At 53.8% G+C, this 17,563-nt stretch overlaps 1 protein-coding gene across 1 annotated transcript; it reads right to left on the bottom strand.

The window, feature by feature from the left end:
* Positions 1-5,818: 5,818 nt before the first annotated feature.
* On the bottom strand, positions 5,819-14,531 carry dmrt1 (doublesex and mab-3 related transcription factor 1). Its single transcript, XM_030105530.1, has 4 exons — positions 14,310-14,531; positions 11,399-11,588; positions 9,697-9,854; positions 5,819-6,001 (listed from the first exon to the last, which is right to left on the bottom strand). Exons 1-4 carry the CDS (start codon positions 14,529-14,531, stop codon positions 5,819-5,821), a joined length of 753 nt encoding a protein of 250 aa, XP_029961390.1.
* Positions 14,532-17,563: the final 3,032 nt, after the last annotated feature.

Raw genomic sequence — 17,563 nt, 5'->3', positions numbered from 1 at the left:
GAAGAAGAGACGACCGAAGAAGAAAGAAGAAGAAGAAGAGAAGAAGAAGAAGAAGAAGAGAAGAAGAAGAAGAAGAAGAAGAAGAGAAAAGAAGAAGAAGAAGAGAAGAAGAAGAAGAAGAAGAAGAAGAAGAAGAAGAAGAAGAAGAAGAAGAAGAAGAAGAAGAAGAAGAAGAAGAAGAAGAAGAAGAAGAAGAAGAAGAAGAAGAAGAAGAAGAAGAAGAGAAGAAGAAGAAGAAGAAGAAGAAGAAGAAGAAGAAGAAGAAGAAGAAGAAGACCTGCTGACAGACTCCGTTAACAGTATCCTGGACCTCCGTCCTCTGGAGACCAGGACAGCGGTGTGTGTGTGTGTGTGTGTGTGTGTGTGTGTGTGTGTGTGTGAGGAGCGGAGGACATAAACCACGGCACTGCGGCCGTTTAATCTCTCCGCCGCCTCGGGCCGCCGTTAACGGTGTTGTTGAACAACATTACAGCCGGACGGACGATCAGAGCGGGATTCAGCCCGGCCGCGGCGCCGCGGGGGCCCCGGCTCCGCCGGGGGGCCCGGCTCCACCTTGTGTGTTGACTAACAAGTTCAAATGTATGTAATTAAGAGTGATTCATTAGATTAGTGAGTAATTAGTTGTTTTTTGACACCACTGAAAATAAAATTAAATTAAAAATACAGAGCAGGGAAGGAAGGAGGGAAAGAGGTGTGAAGCTCCAGCTGTTCCTGGAGAACCTGAACTGGGAGGAGGAGTTTATACTGAGTTATTTAAACTTTAGGATTTGTTGGTTCTATGACGGCTACTGGTCCTGTGATTCTATCAGCACTTCTGTTTGAGCTTTTTCAACAACATAAAAAAATAAATAAATAAAAACACCAGAATGAGAAGTCATGATTGCACTGAACAGCTGTCTGAGACGAACCTGTCTGCGGGTCACTTGGTATCAGAATTAAACGTTTGATTTTGAATGTGTACATTTACATTTCCATTAGTCTGCATTGAGCTTTATTTTGAAAAACGCTTCACTTCCCGTCAGTCCTGTTGGCGTCTGTTCTCCGTCCTGCTGATCCGAGGAGGTGGAGGAGCTGCGAGCCCAAGAACCGTCAGCGAGGATTAAGGCTCAGGAGGAAACGGGACGGACTCGAAGGCAGGAGCTCAGTCAGTCAGAGGAACGCCGAGACTCAAGTCCCTCCAGTCCTCACAGAGAAGAACTGGAATCCCACAAAACACTGAAGCAATAATAATAAAGATGTATTCACAGTATCGTAGTCATGCTAACATGTCACCAGACCGTCTCAGCCGCTCGTATTCGGGATCTTGTCCTTTCGGTCTTGACCCAGACTCAGGACCAGGAGAGGGGAGAACGCAGACTGACCGCTAAATCCAGAGCGGCGACCCGATCCCCTTTAGACCGAGCTTATTAATACATATAACATCTGAAAACTAAAATGATAAAGAAAACTGATGCACTGAGATCCTGAGACTGTTAAGAAGGCAGCAGGTTGAATTAAGAGTTTAAATGCAGATTTTTTTTTTTTTACATATTTCAAGTTTCTTTTTTAAATCACTTTGAGGATTCGCTGGTTGATTCCTTCCATCGCGCCGAGTCCGACGGTTCTGAACCTGAACCAGAACCAGAACCAGAACCGTCCCAGCAGCAGCGAGACGGGAGGCCGAGTCAGGAATTCCCAATTCCCAAACAAGCAGGGAGGAATTCCTCCCTTTGGCTCCGTTTCTCCCGGGAAAATCAACGGATTCCGAACGAAAAAGGTCAAACAAGGAGCCGACGAGCTCGACACTTTTGAGTTCAATATGAAGAAAATATCTGCATAAATTCTCCCCTACAACAGAATAATGTGAAACAGCAAAAACAAGAAAATGAAAATAAATTAATACAAATTCTTCATCCTTTATTAAAAATGTAAATTTTTAATAATTAAACAATTCTATTTAATAAATATTAAGAATGGAGAAAAAGATCTGCTCATCCTTTTACAGTTTCTAAATTTGAAGTAATTCATCAAAATAAATGTGCTTTTTGAAAAACTGCTCAACGACTTCTCACCTCCTGCTCTGATATTTCATTTTTATTAACCGTTTAAACTGCCTTGACAGTAACCTGCAGCTTTTTAAGTAAATGCTGCAGGTTAAAGTCAGAGCTGGAGGGAGAGCTGGTGGACGGCGGCGAGCGGCGGCGAGCGGAGAGCCACGAGCGGCGAGCCAAACGGCGGTCTGGCAGAGACCGGCTCCGCTACACGACAGGAAACAGCAGCTGCTCTGAGAGGTCACCTCTGAGCCCCGCCGCTCGTTTGCTCCAGCTTTAATAAATCCAGGAGAGCGAGCGGCCTTCCTGACGTCTGTGGATGGAGTGCAGTGTGTGTGTGTGTGTGTGTGTGTGTGTGTGTGTGTGTGTGTGTGTGTGTCGTGACCTGAAAGCAGGTAGAGCGAAACAAAGAAACTTCCCGCCGCCGATCCTTTCTGTTGTTTTTACCTTTTTCCTTCGCGGGGTTGGAACCGACAGTTTGTCGGCAGTAACTCAGGGCGCCGTACAGTACGGTATGGATCGGCGCCGCGCAGATCAATAGAATATCATCTAGAAAGATAGTAATGGATTTCTAACTTAATGGGCTCACACGGGTCGATCGATTAGCAGCACCAACATCTGCAATACCTCAACTCTCTGATTTGCATTTAAATGAGTGGAGCGGCGTGCTGACGGCGGAATACGCTCGCTCCGGGAGGGGGGGTGGGGGGGGGGGGGGGGCGGAGACGGATGAGCTGCAGGACAGGCTGCTGTGTGGACTCGGTGTAAATTTGTTGAAAAAGTCCAGACAAGGACGGAGGAGGAGGAAGAGGAGGAGGAAGAGGAGCAGACTGACAGACTGTCTCCTGCAGGACTGAAACAGCCATAACTCTGCCGGGGGGGGGGGGGCGTGTTTCTCTGTATATATTTATTTATATGTGGCTGCTGGGGGGGTGGAGGTGGAGGTGGAGGTGAGATGTAGGGGGGCGGGGGCGGGCGGGGCCGGGGGGGTGATGGACTGCGCTGTCACCGCCCGCCCGGCGATTTACGGCGGCGGCGCTGCTGACGAGCGCGGGGCAGTAAAGGCGCCGGCCGGGGGGGCGTATTTCACAGCGAGCTGGCTTTTATGAAGAACACCGGGGCGGCTCGGCCCCCGGCTCCGCCCGCTGCGCCCTGACGGATGGAGGAAGACGCATGACAAGCTTCATCATTGTTTGTAAATCTTAACTGTTCCCGCTCACTAACTCCAGAAGGCAATTTTGCGGAGACAGCGGGGGGGGGGGGGGGGGGGGGGGGGGGGGGGGGGGGGGGGGGGCAAGGAGAGGAGGGGGGGGCGGAGGAAGAGGAGGAGGGTGGAGGAAGGGGAGGAGGGTGGAGGAAGGACAGCGAGGCACTCCTGAAGGTTATTTGGATCTGTGTGTATTTGGCCAACTGATTACTCCTGAGAGGGAGATAAATCTGACAAGGAGGAGGAAGAGGAGGAGGAAGAGGGAGAGGAGGAGGAGGAAGAGGAGGAGGAAGAGGAGAGGAAGAGGAGGAGGAGGAAGAGGGAGAGGAGGAGGAAGAGGAGGAGGAGGAGGAGAGGAAGAGGAGGAGGAGGAAGAGGAGAGGAAGAGGAGGAGGAGGAAGAGGGAGAGGAGGAGGAAGAGGAGGAGGAGGAGGAGGAGAGGAAGAGGAGGAGGAGGAAGAGGAGGAGGAAGAGGAGGAGGAGGAAGAGGGAGAGGAGGAGGAGGAAGAGGAGGAAGAGGAGGAGAAGGAAGAGGAAGAGGAGGAGGAGGAGGAAGAGTAGGAGGAGGAAGAGGGAGAGGAGGAGGAAGAGGAGGAGGAGGAAGAGGAGGAGGAAGAGGAGAGGAAGAGGAGGAGGAAGAGGAGAGGAAGAGGAGGAGCAAGAGGAGGAGGAGGAGGAGGAGGAAGATATTTAGTTCCTCATACTTTTACTGCAGGATTTTCTTTTTCATATAAAGTTCATTAGAAAACATCAGGATGTTGATGAGGAGAAACGGAGCTGAGCTTTAATCTCTGGACTCCGTTCGAAGAAGACGAAGACGAAGAGTTTATATTGTTTAGAGTTTATATTGCTTCAGACTGAAGCAGAATCCTTTACTGGACCTCAGTGGAAACAGCTGAGAGTCTAGTGAAGGATTGAGGAGAAGGAGGTGAGGAGGAGGAAGAGGAGGTGAGGAGGAGGAGGAGGAGGTGAGGAGGTGAGGAGTCTCACCATCCTCTCAGAAAAACAGGGACAGACAGAAACAAAGTATCGGGCTGCAGCAGAGTTCATGCTGTGACTGAGAAACGTGGTGTAATAAAAACTTCCCAGCAGCCCCAGCTGATAAGATATGAAGACCTGCGGTGAAATGTCAAGGCTGCGGCGAAGAGCGGCCCGGAGCGGCCCGGAGCGGCGAGGAGCGGCGAGGAGCGGTGAGGAGCGGCGAGGAGCGGCGAGGAGCGGCCCAGAGCGGCCCGGAGCGGCCCGGAGCGGCGAGGAGCGGCGAGGAGCGGTGAGGAGCGGCGAGGAGTGATGAGGAGCGGCCCAGAGCGGCCCAGAGCGGCCCGGAGCGGCGAGGAGCGGCCCGGAGCGGCGAGGAGCGGCCCGGAGCGGCCCGGCAGGACCAGCTGCCACACAGGACGCTCACTCCTGGTCCCTCCTGGTTGCTCCACCCGCCCCGCCCTACACCCCCTCTGATCTCCCAGTCTGGTTTCAGGACTCTGGCGAGTCGAACTTCCACGGCGTCCGCTGGCTCCGCCTCCGAAGTGACGCTGATCGATGAATCAGCAAATCTGCAGTTCTGCACCACCTTCAAACTTCGTCCAATCAGAGAAGGAGCTGAACAGCAACAGCTTCCCCTTCTGGACACGCACGCGCACGCACACACGCATGCACGCACGTACACACACACACACACACACACACACACACACACACACACGGTTCCCAGGTGGAACCTTGTTCTCTGCCCACGTGTGAGTGTGTGTGTGTGTGTGTGTGTGTGTGTGTGTGTGGTTCTGTGATAAAAACAAACAGCATCACCGTTGGTGTTTCTGGAAACGGACATCATTTTCAGAACACCGTCACGGAGAAGTGAAACTTCTCTGAAACCACGATGTATTTTCACTTGAGAGGTCGTCATGGAAACGAAGCCTCGCCGTCGAAATCCTCGCTTTGAGCTGCAGGAACGACGACGTTTGACAGAGCAGCAGCAACGTTTCAGGAGAAACCGAGTTCCAGGACGAGGAATGTTTCAAAAAAACTGAGATTTTTAATGTGATGAAATGTTTCTCTGTGGAAAGTGCTGAAGAGTGGAACGGCGTCCGAACGGCGTCCGAACGGCGCCCAAACGGCGCCCAAACGGCGTCTGAACCGCTGGAGCTGCTCGGCTCCTGGCAGGGCGATCGGACCACCTGCTGAGCCGCCTCCTGTCGGGTAACCTGAGCGGCGAGCGTCACGGCGTCCCGGCCCGCCTCCCTCCTCTGTCACACTTCACGCCTTCTTTACCGAGTTCCACAAACAGTTTTACCGGCAGTCCTGCTAATCTGATGGAAGCTCACTGGAGGGGAGCCCGGATGGGGGCGGCGGCAGGAAAGCCGATAACAGCCGGAAACGGGGCTGAGAGCAGAGCAGGGCGGCGGACGGGGAACGCCGTTCAGAGCTCCGTACGAAGAAAAGGTAGAGAAAAGTAGGAGAAGAAGAGTTTTATGGACTGCTGGACGGAGAGCAGTCCTCCCTTCTATGTAGTGTTGATCAAGTCTGGCTAAAAGTTTATGGGCCTGAGCGGTGTGTGTGTGTGTGTGTGTGTGTGTGTGTGTGTTCGTCACTCACCGGCCGCCATGCTCTCGGAGCAGCCGCTGTTGTCGTCCAGGCTGAAGAAGGGCGGCACGCAGGCGCTGGAGGGCAGGCCGGGGGTCAGGTAGGGGGCTGCTGGGTAGTAGGAGTGCATCCGGTACTGAGACGACACGTTGTGTCCCGGGAGGCGTCCCCCGTCCCCGTGGGGCATCTGCTTCACACACAAACATCTGGATTGGACGGACGGACGTCTCAGGACCACGCGCAAAAACACCTGGATGGCTCATGCCGAACAGAGCAGCCAGACGAGGACAGCGGACCGGTTTTCCTGGACAGGAGGACGACCGAAATCCAGATGTTCAGTCCGTCTTCCCGGCGTCCTGCAGAAGCTCCTGGTTTTGTGAGACGTCATCTTCTGGATCTGTGTTGGTCTATAGAGCAGCGGAGCGTGGAGCGCCGTGTCTTCTTCTCTGGTGTATTTCTGGCTGAGTCACAGCGCCGCCTACAGGCCTGGCAGAGGAACTGCAGCAGTTGTGACGGTGGCTGCAGGCGCCTGAGGGTAGTTAAGCTAGCAGCTTTTACGACGCGTCCCTGAACGCAGCGTTCTGGAGGAACCTGGATCCTGACGAGTTCACGGACGTCCTCCGAGAACCCGGCGCCTCGGATCCTCAAAATCACCTGGCGGGCCAGAATTGGTCCGCGGGCCGACAGTTGCCGACCGCTGATAAACGTCATGCGGTGCTAAAGCCTTGGTGTTAGCATTCCATGACGGAACAATATCATTCACTGCAGTCTCAGGTTTTCATGGTGTTTCCATTCCCGACGCCAGACCAGAACCTTTAGAACCCTGCCTGCAGCTCTGGAGCCGGGACTCTGGAGCCGGGACTCTGGAGCCGGGACTCTGGAGCCGGGACTCTGGAGCGGGGACTCTGGAGCCGGGACTCTGGAGCCGGGACTCTGGAGCCGGGACTCTGGAGCGGGGACTCTGGAGCGGGGACTCTGGAGCCGGGACTCTGGAGCCGGGACTCTGGAGCGGGGACTCTGGAGTGGGGACTCTGGAGCGGGGACTCTGGAGCCGGGACTCTGGAGCCGGGACTCTGGAGCCGGGACTCTGGAGCCGGGACTCTGGAGCGGGGACTCTGGCCTCATTTCCGCTTCACGCCGGAGCTACTGCCGCCATAACATCACAGTTGCAACCAGCGATCACGTGTGAATGTTTCTGAATGTGATCTAAACGTTCTGCGTTCTCCGCTCCTCAGAGATTCCCAGGCGACGGGCAGAAAGGCGCCGCGCCTCGCCTCCACCTCGCCGCCGCCGACTCTCTGAGGACTTTAAAAGGAGCCGTCGGCGCCGCAGCGCCGGTTTTCAATTTGGTTTTTATGGAATTTGATTTGTGTCGGGCCGTAATCCGTCAGCAGGACGGCTCCCCGGCGGCTGGCAGACTGATTCATACACTGCTATTCAAGATACACTCTGGACCAGGACCAGGACCAGAACCAGGGCCAGGACAGCACACAGACCCAGGCCCGGGGGGCCTGAGGGTCCAGACAGAGTAGGGGGTCCAGAGGGTAGAGAGGAACCTGAGAGAGTCCCGACAGAGAACTGAGAGTCCAGAGCAGCTGGTTTCAGCTCCTAATAAAACCATGTCCATCAACATCCAGATTATAGAGCATCTTGCTCCTCTAACATCCAGATTAGATTCTTGGATGCACCGAGTTTGGATTTAATTTGTATCTTTATTTTAAAAGGACAGTTTGACAGATCTACTCGGGTTCCTCCCGTGTTCTCGGGGTCCTGGCCGGTCCCGCCTCCCCCTCCTCTCTCAGCCCCTCTGGATCCGCCTCAGACCAAAGCCGCCGCCTCCTTCAGCCATCAGGCTGATCTGAAGTCAGCGCCTGTCGTAACAGAGCCGGGTACCGTCGAGTTCTTCCCACAGCGACCCGGACGGCGGGGGGACGGCGGGGGGGCAGCGGGGCCCCCGTCAGGCTGGGGGGCCGTCATGCAGGTGGATGCAGATCTGATGAGGCGCTTCCAGACAAGGAGATGGTGCCAGATAAGGACCAGGCCTCTCGGGGCGGTGGGCGGCGGTGCATCAGATAAGACACGGCGAGTCAGAGAGAACACGCATCCCTGAACGAGGAGCAGTTCTTCCCGCTTCACTCTGAAAGAGTCTGCAGCAAATATGGAGACAAAATCGAGCCGGAGTAACTCAAGGATAACGGCTCCCGGGAAAGGCGGATCGGCCGTTAACCCGGAGGTTTAGGACGGGTAGAGGAGACCGGATCGGCCCTCCTCCCGATAATTACCGTTAGCGTCACGGACGCGCGTGACGGATTGACCAGAAGTTGTTGCAAACCGCGCGTTTGAAGCCCGTCAGGCGGAATACAAAAAAACACAAACGGCGTTCCCGGAATGTGAATGACGGCGGCGAGGAGCCCTCTGAGGCTGACAGCTCCGGGGGAAATATCATAAATCACCCCGGGGGATGGCTAAATTATGCTAAAGAGCGCTAACTGATTAGCATTAATGTGCCGGGCTCTCCGGGCCGGGCGCTGAGGCGTGGCGCTCCGCTGCTCCGCCGACAGACAATACCATTAACCTTTGCAATTCAGGCTCCGCTCGGCGCCGGCAGGTTGGCGGAGGCAGCGACCCCGAAAACTGAATGTTGATACAGGGGAGGGGGGGTGGGGGGAGGGGGAGACAAACACCTCATCAGATCACCGGAGACTCGCCGCCGTTCATTCAGATTCAGTCCGATCTCTAAAATCACGGCGATCGGGTGGAATTTGAATTCACTGCTGAAACGTCTGAGCGCCGCCTGAAGACGAAGCCCCCTGAGGAGGCAGAGCTCCTCTCCTGCCGCAGTCTTCAAAGAAACGGGATCAGAAACGCCGTCACGCTCCATTTCCACGCCGTTCGTCTTTCTGACGCAGGACTCCATCAGGTTTTCCTTAAAACCGTCCAAACTCTGAGCCAGCTGGACACAAAGGAAGACAAACGCTCCGGATCAACGGCCGTTTGCGACCACTCCACACCGTTTCTGCGTCTCCGCAAAGTTTCACACTTATGATAAAAACCGTGAACAGGTTTCAACAAGTCAAATTTCAAACCTTTTAGGACTATTGAGAACAGAACTTAACACACATTTCACACCCATATCAACTCCGCGTGTGTCAGTGTGTGTGTGCGTGCGTGCGTACGTGCGTGTGTGTTACACTTCATTTCAGGCCAAAAGGTCCACTGCCCAATTATCAATTTAGACATTTTTTAGAAGCCAAAATCAACCTTTAGTTGCCAAAAATATAAATTCTGCTTTAAGTGTTTTCTGTGAAGTTTAAAGGTGCAACGAGTCAGAAATTCACCATGAAAACAATAAACATCGATCCCATGTGTCACCGGTCACTGAGGAAACTTTCCCTTCAAACAATATGTCGGAAAGTTTTTTTTTTTTCTTTCAAAATAAGAGTTCCGGGATGGAACAACTCCGGTGGGCGGGGCTAGACTGTCACACTTCCTAGTTTCAGAGCCAATCAGCTCCTCCTCCTCCTCCTCAGCCTCAGCTCTACTTCTCCCCGCGGCTCGAAGTGAAATCCCGATTTCAGACCAGATCTGGACGCTCGGGGAAAATCCTCATCAAGTTTCACGTTTGAATAATAACAGAATAAACAAAACCAGCGGCGCCGGTCAGGCGAAGCGAACGCACAGAGAACCGGCTGGAAACGGTCTGGAGGTCAGAGGTCAGGCATGGAGCTGTGAGGAAGAGCAGGCGTTTAAAAGACTGTAAGTCACGACTGTTAGCCGCTAGCCGGCTGCTGGGGCTCATTTTGACCGACAGCGCCCACACACACACACACACACACACACACACACACACACACACACACACACACGCACGCCGCAGCTCACCTGGTACTGCTGGTAGTTGTACAGGTTGCCGTAGTAGGTGGAATAGCGCGACGGCTGGTAGAAGTTGTAGTACGGGCTCTCCAGCAGCAGGTCGCTCGCCCCCTCGCCGTGAGGCCGGGCGGCGGCCGACGGGCTGGAGGCGGACGCCGAGCGGCTCCCTGGCTCACAGAGACACGGAGAAGGAAGAGCGTTAATCGAGACGGGAAATGAGCCTGCAAGTCCAAACTGAGGGCAAAACACACTGAACTAAAGCAAATTTCCAGCCTGATCAATAAATCAGGAATCGTCAGCATAACGTGTTTCAATGCTGTGAAAACAGGACCGACCTGGGAGGGTTTGAGTTTCCACAGAGCAGAAACATGTACAGAGTTCAGTGTGTGTGTGTGCGCGCGTGTGTGTTTCAGTGTCTGATCAGTCTCTCACACCGTCAGCTTGTCAACGGCGCCCTCTGCAGGCGGCGGCCGGCACGCCAGCCATCAGGCCGTGGCCGCTCCTCTATCTGCTGAGCCTTTCTTTATCAGCAAGGCCACATTCTTCCCAGGCAGGCCGCGGTCTCTGGCTGGACGGAGACGGCGTGCCCCGGCGGGACGCCAGATAACGCCGTGTGTTGTTCCTGCCGCTTGTCATCGGCGAGTCGCCGAGTGCTCCACTCCTCTTCCCCGTCTCGAACCGTGGTCTCTCTGTTGCCGAGCCAGCGCCGCGCCGGCAGCCTTGACCGCGGCGGCGTTCCGCCTCCTGCCGTGCGCTATCGGGCCGGAGGGAACGCCGTATCTGTGCCTGCCTCCGCAGAACCTCCTGGACACAAGTCAAGGATACGCTCCCATGCCGATGTCACCGAATCAATCGGCCGCCGCGTGATAAAACTCCAGACTGCCACTTTCAGAGACGGGTCTCAGCTCAGAACCCGAAGGTCATCCTGGAACCTCAGAGACCGTCTGCGGGACGGGACCCGGACTGGAGGAGGGTTTCAGAAGAGTCAACGGTCTGAGACCACCTAGAACCAGAACCTGAGACACAGACCATCCGCAGCAGGCCGGGCATCACGGGGCCAGACCAGGCCAGACCAGGTGAAACCAGGCCATAACAGGTTTGTTTCCAGGCATTTCTGAAAGAGTCCATTCAGATCCTGAATCCAGACCTCCGGGCTGCAGCTCTCACTGAGCTTCACACTGTTCATCACGTTCACACGTTCACACACATTCACACACATTCACACACATTCACACAGCAGCAGCCATGCAGGAGCTCCGGCCGTCCACTGGGAGCAGTCTGGGCTTCAGTGCCTTGCTCAAGGACACTCTGACATGTGTAGATGGAGAATCGAACATATGATCTCCAATCGAGGGATGACCACTGCACCACCTGAGCCACAGCGGGGCATCGAACCGCTGCAGAGGGGCCGAGGCTGGACGCTGGTCAGATCGCCACCGCGTGGGCCGAGGAACTTCCAGCGTGTGATCAGTCCAGCGCACGGCGCTCGTGGACAGGCGTCCTGCTCTGTCCAGAGGGTGAAGAAGCCCCCGTTTCCTCTGGCCTGATGGAAAACGCTCCGTCTCCATGGAAACGGGAGACAAAACGCAACTTTTCTTTTTCTCCCTAAAGCCGCAGCTTCAGGCGTTTCCCTTTTTTTGTACACCGTGTGTGTGTGTGTGTGTGTGTGTGTGTGTGTGTGTGTGTGTGTGTGTGTGTGTGTGGTCTAAACCGTGGTCCGCCCCACCTGACGCGGCCAGAGACGAGGCGCCGGCGCCGGACGGGGTCGGGGACCGTCCCTCGGCCGAGAACAGGCAGTCGGCCGCCACCTCGTTCTTCACCAGCACCTCCGGCCCGGCCAGCGCCACCGGGCTGCAGATCCCCAGCTCCTCCTCCTGGGCCTGCTGCCGCCGCAGCGCCACCTGGCCCGGGGACATCAGAGGGACATCAGAGGGACATCAGAGGGACATCAGAGGGACATCAGAGGGACATCAGAGGGACATCAGGGACACACACACCGCCTGCTGTCACGTCATCTGCTGATTATCTTCTACAAATTAGCTACTTGGCTTCTTTTTATTCCTGTTTAAATTCAGAATCAAGCAGTTCTGAATTAAAAACATCCAGGGAACCTCAGAGCGTTCTCTGGAAACCGCAGAACGTGAAAACCTCGAGAACCGCGGCGATTTCACCGTCGGTCCGGCTCAGGTTCCAGACGCTGCAGCAGAAAACCGAGTTCCGCTTCTAAAGGGAACATTCCGAGACGGGTGGACTGAACACCGGAACGACCAGGACCAGGACCAGGACCAGGACAATCTGGACCAGGAGACTATGGACCAGGACCAGGATAATCTGGACCAGGAGATTCTGGACAAGGACCAGGACCAGGAGAATCTGGACCAGGAGATTCTGGACTAGGACCAGGACAATTTGGACCAGGAGACTCTGGACCAGGACCAGGAGAATCTGGACCAGGACCAGGACCAGGAGACTCTGGACCAGGAGATTCTGGACTAGGACCAGGACAATCTGGACCAGGAGACTATGGACCAGGACCAGGATAATCTGGACCAGCACCAGGAGAATCTGGACCAGGAGAATCTGGACCAGGACCAGGAGAATCTGGACCAGGACCAGGAGACTCTGGACCAGGACCAGGACAGTCTGGACCAGGAGAATCTGGACCAGGACCAGGAGACTCTGGACCAGGACCAGGAGAATCTGGACCAGGACCAGGAGACTCTGGACCAGGACCAGGAGAATCTGGACCAGGAGACTCTGGACCAGGACCAGGAGACTCTGGACCAGGACCAGGAGACTCTGGACCAGGAGAATCTGGACCAGGACCAGGAGACTCTGGACCAGGACCTGGATCAGAGTTTCAGAAATGTGGTATTTCCCGCCGTTTCAATGGAGGCAGAGTTGTGTTTTGAATACAGTTGTTTCCAGTGTCTTTGGGCGTCGTCGTCATGGAAACAGGGTTGTGGTGGAAAGAGAAAGAGCACTGTTATCTGGAGGGCCGAATCTGAAAGTTCAAAACCGTCATTAAGCGACTGCACTGATCTCAGACCAAACAGGAAACTCAAAACACAGAGGATCAATCGTGTTTCTGAGCTTTCATACAAGGAAAAAAAGAAATCACAAATACATTTTCCGAAACAGAGAATAAATAAAGCATTTAATGACGTTCACAGCAGCAAGTCTGAGCGGCGGCGAGCGCCTTCGCCACAGTCCAGAAAACAGACGATACAAAGTGTCGGGCGGCGGTGGAAAACGAGACGTAAATAACCGGACGGAGTCTGAACGTGTGAAACCTTCAGGGTCGTCATGAATCCGACGGCCGGCCTCCCCGGGAGGCCGAACGCCGGCCGGCGGCTCCTCCCTGCGCCCAGAACAAAGACCGCCGGGGAATTACCTGCTGGAGGAGATAAGACGGCCGACGGAGCCTCAGCCTTTCAGCTTCCACTGGAAGAAAAGCCTCTTTCTGAGCACCCAATAAATCATTTAACACAAAAAATAACACTTTTCTCGATGAAGACAAGTTTCGTAAATAAAATCCGTCACACGGAAAAATAACAAATACAACCTTTAGGGAATAAAAAACACATCTGTAATATTGCACTGTGTGCAGCACAAGTTTATAAAAAGATAAAGCAGGAGTTTTTCAATACACACTTCACAAACAAACATGAAAAAGAAAACAAACAATTAGAAAATACAAACAAACAGAAAACATCTATTAACAACAAACACACTGAAGAAACAGAAGAAGAGGAAATCAAAATAAACAGAAACTCTGGATGCACAAACAACGCAAACAAGAGGGTAAACATGACACTGATGTCAGGATTTACACAAACAAACAAACAGGAGAAAATAACAAGAACAAGTCTAAACAATACAAACTACATGAAGCGATGAGCAGGTATGAAGGGAAGGAAGAAGCAGAAACAAACAAATCTGAAAGACATGAAACACAAACTGTACAAAAACAAACAAAAACACAGAAACACAAACAAGGACCGAGAAAGTCAAGAGAAAACACAAACAGCTCAGACTGCATGGTTAGAAACAAACAAAGAACAGAAGAATAAACAACCGAGAAATGAAGAACAAAACAAACACAAGTCAAAGAGGTGAAAAACAAACTGACCCAACTCAGATTTGACCCCAAGCAGAAGGTTTCAGAGCTGAAACGCTCTGAGGAGTTCAGAGATTCTCATTTTCTGCTCATTAATTAGATGTTTGAGGCTAATTAGCTGCTAGCTTGATGGAACTGCAGCTGGAAACATTTTACACGATTTATTCAGCGAGTTTAGGAATAAAGAAAACATGAAAACACGTTTTAAAGGAGCCGGAAGAACATCCGGACTGGTAAGAGAAAGCCTGGGCTGCTGGAAGCAGAAGCTCCCCGCCTGGAGGCCTCGGCCCGGGCCCCCCCGGGCCCCCGCGGGCCCCACGGTCCGCTCCCCGCCCGGGACCCCCGCGGCCCGGCCTGCCCCGACCCGAACCCCCCGGACCCCCGGGGCTTCCGGGCCCCGGCCGGGCCTCCCCCGGCCCCCCGGGCCCCCCGGTCCCCCCGGGCCTCCCCCGGCCCCCCGGGCCCCCCGGGCCTCCCCCGGCCCCCCGGGCCCCCCGCTCACCTGGGCCGCCATGACGCGCTGCCTCTCGGCGATCAGCTTGCACTTGGCGCACTGGCAGTCCCTACAGCTGCAGAAGCGCTTGTGGCCCTTCAGGGGAGACACGTATCCGTGGTTGCGGCACCGGGAGCACTTGGGCATCCTGGGGGACTTGTTGTGGCCCTTGGTCGGGGACAGCGGCCCCGGGAGCTCCGGGACCTGCTTGGCCTGCCGGTCTTTACTCATGGCTGAAGGAGGAGGAGGAGGGAGGAGGGGAGCGGTGCGTCCGCCCGGCTGGAGCTCCGGACTGAGCCGCTGGGGCGGGAAGCAGGATATAAGGTCAGCAACTCCCCCCCCCCCCCCCCCCCCCCCACCCGGCCCGGAGCCCGGAGCCCGGAGCCCGGAGTCCAGAACCTGGAGCCTGGAGCCTGGAGTCTAGAACCTGGAGCCTGGAGCCTGGAGTCTAGAACCTGGAGCCTGGAGTCTAGAACCTGGAACCTGGAGTCTAGAACCTGGAGCCTGGAGTCTAGAACCTGGAGCCTGGAGCCTGGAGTCTAGAACCTGGAGCCTGGAGTCCAGAACCTGGAGCCTGGAGTCTAGAACCTGTGGAAGGCCAGTGGCTGCAGCAGCATGCAGGGGCGCACAGATCGAGGATGGGGTGGGGTGGGGTGGGGTGGGGTGGGGTGGGGTGGGGGGGGTCCTTCATATCCATGAGACAAATATAGAAATATAAAATGTTCATAAAGCATGAACACTAAATCAGTTCCACCAACAGAAACACAGTAAGTGCGGAAAAACACAAATACACATGTGAATGTTTCTATAAATGAAAACAATAAAAAATATTAACAGAAGAAGTCCTCTGGTTGTCGGGGGCGACGCCCCCCCCCCCCATGCAGTAAAATACTCCTTAAACGTCTTCACCTTAAACTCATCTGTAAGCTCGACTGAGCTGAAACTAAATTAACCTTCAGGTCTCTTTGTGAGTCCAGTGGGTTTATTGGGGGGGGGGGGGGGGGCTACGGGGGGGGGGGGGGGGGTACTGCTCAGCCGAACGGAGGAGGGACGACCAGCTGCTGAATGTGAGGCGGTCAACCGAGACAGGAAGCCGCCACCCTCCATTGGCGGAGGACGGTTAGCGGGGATGTAACACACTTTAACGAGCAGGACAGCAAAGTCACTTCCTGTAACCATCAAGACACACACACACACACACACACACACACACACACACACACACACACACACACACACACACACACAAACACACAGCCGCATGTGAAGCTTCTGGACTGTGGGCAGAAACCCGAGTACACAAGGAGAGAACATGCAAACTCTACGAGGAAAAGGCCTGGGCCGGGATTTGAACCCAGCACCTTTTCCACTGTGAGGCCGGAGCGTGACCCCGAGCTGACCCCGGGCTGACCCCGAGCTGACCCCGGGCATCGGAGAATATTCTGAAGGAGCAACGCGTCACACTGCAGGTGTAATTCCTGACAATCAGACTGATCAGAGCTCTGAACAGCCGCAGCTTCCTGCTTCAAAACAAAACCTGCCAGCGACGGCGAGGAACGAGGTCATCAAGGAGGAAACGACAGCCAGACTACAGTAGGACTACAACTGGACGACAGCGAGACTACAGTGAAACGACAGCGAGACTACAGCTGGACTACAGCTGGACTACAGCGAGACTACAGTGAAATGACAGCGAGACTACAGCTGGACTACAGCTGGACTACAGTGAAATGACAGCGAGACTACAGCTGGACTACAGCTGGACTACAGTGAGACTACAGTGAAACGACAGCGAGACTACAGCTGGACTACAGTGAAATGACAGCGAGACTACAGTAGGACTACAGCTGGACGACAGTGAGACTACAGTGAAACGACAGCGAGACTACAGCTGGACTACAGTGAAATGACAGCGAGACTACAGTAGGACTACAGCTGGACGACAGTGAGACTACAGCGAAACGACAGCGAGACTACAGCTGGACTACAGCTGGACTACAGTGAGACCACAACTTGTTTGATAAGAGATACCAGAACTGCAGTCGCCTCCACCTGTTCTTTTCTGTTTATTATTTTTACTGAACCGTCTCAGTGAACCTCGGCTTCCCTTTAGACTGTTTTCTTACATTTTTGAATTGTTGTCTCACTGAAGCTGAAAGACAGGAAATACTAACGGAACTCTGGACTGTGTGTGAATCCGTCTCCTCTGCGTCTGGATGGAACTTCCATTAAGATTAGAATCCGTTTTTTAGAAAAGAAAACAAACAGGGACATTTCAAGAAAGTCAATGATTCCGTCTGTAATGGTTTGTTATCCAATGTCCAAAATATGCAATCTGAGTCTAACTACTGCCATCAAGTGGCAAAATCGCGCAACAGTCAATACTCTAGAGAACAGAAATAAGACAAATGGCTCAACAAACAAATAAATCTCTACCTGCGGAAAATCAACAACTCCACATTCCATGATGCATTTAAAATAATGACAATTCCTCATATTGTTAAACTGAAACTAGGAACAGAGCAACAGTGGAATCATTCAGGGAAAGTCTCAAATGAAGTCATCTTACTTCCATGAACCTTTTTAACAGATTCATTCTATCTTAAATTATTTCTACGTACTTTGCTGAGTTTTAAACCGTTCTGAAGTCACGGTCTGCTTTTGGAAAAGTCAAACAAGCTCTTGAAGGATGAGGAGGTTTTGACGTTTCGTCCCGGTAATCCTGCAGCAGGTTTCGTTTCTCTCTCAGCCTTTAACCTTTAGCCTTTTCTCTGCAGATGCTTGTTCCGTGTAGTTTTTTAAACGAGACACCAGAGAATCATCAGTCACACCTGAGAGCGTCACCTGCCGGACGAGAACACAGCAGGGACGCCCCCCAGTGGCGGGAAGATCACAGCACAACAGAGAAACAGACATAAAATAAAACACACAACACAAAAATGGCTCTGACAGTCAGTATTTTTTTAAATCTTAACTTAATTTTTTAACCAGTTCTTCACTGAGTCCAACTCCAACAGTCTTCCGTCACCGGCCCTGCTCTGATGCAAGCCGGGTAGCAGTGGGGCCGCATCAGGCACGTTCCCGGCGCTGATATCTGCCAAACCGGTGAGTACTCGGAGAGGGCCCCATACGGGGGATTTTCGACACGCTGTCATTGCAGCGTCTGGTGTAGCGCCTTTAATTTGTCATTGAAAGTGACTGATGTCAGCCGTCCCTCGGGGCCCCCTTCAGCTCGGGGCCCTGTGTGCAGCGGCGCCTCTGGC

Source organism: Salarias fasciatus, chromosome 12 (genome assembly GCF_902148845.1).
Source record: "Salarias fasciatus chromosome 12, fSalaFa1.1, whole genome shotgun sequence".
NCBI lineage: Eukaryota > Metazoa > Chordata > Actinopteri > Blenniiformes > Blenniidae > Salarias > Salarias fasciatus.
This window is presented reverse-complemented; position numbering and strand designations above follow the sequence as displayed.

Coding starts and splice junctions, on each gene's coding strand:
- dmrt1 (XM_030105530.1), bottom strand. CDS start 14,531: ATGAGTAAAGACCGGCAGGCCAAGCAGGTCCCGGAGCTCCCGGGGCCG. Junction 11,589..14,309: donor AGCGCGTCATGGCGGCCCAG/GTGAGCGGGGGG, acceptor TCCCCGGGCCAG/GTGGCGCTGCGGCGGCAGCA. Junction 6,002..9,696: donor ACAACTACCAGCAGTACCAG/GTGAGCTGCGGC, acceptor TGTGTGAAGCAG/ATGCCCCACGGGGACGGGGG.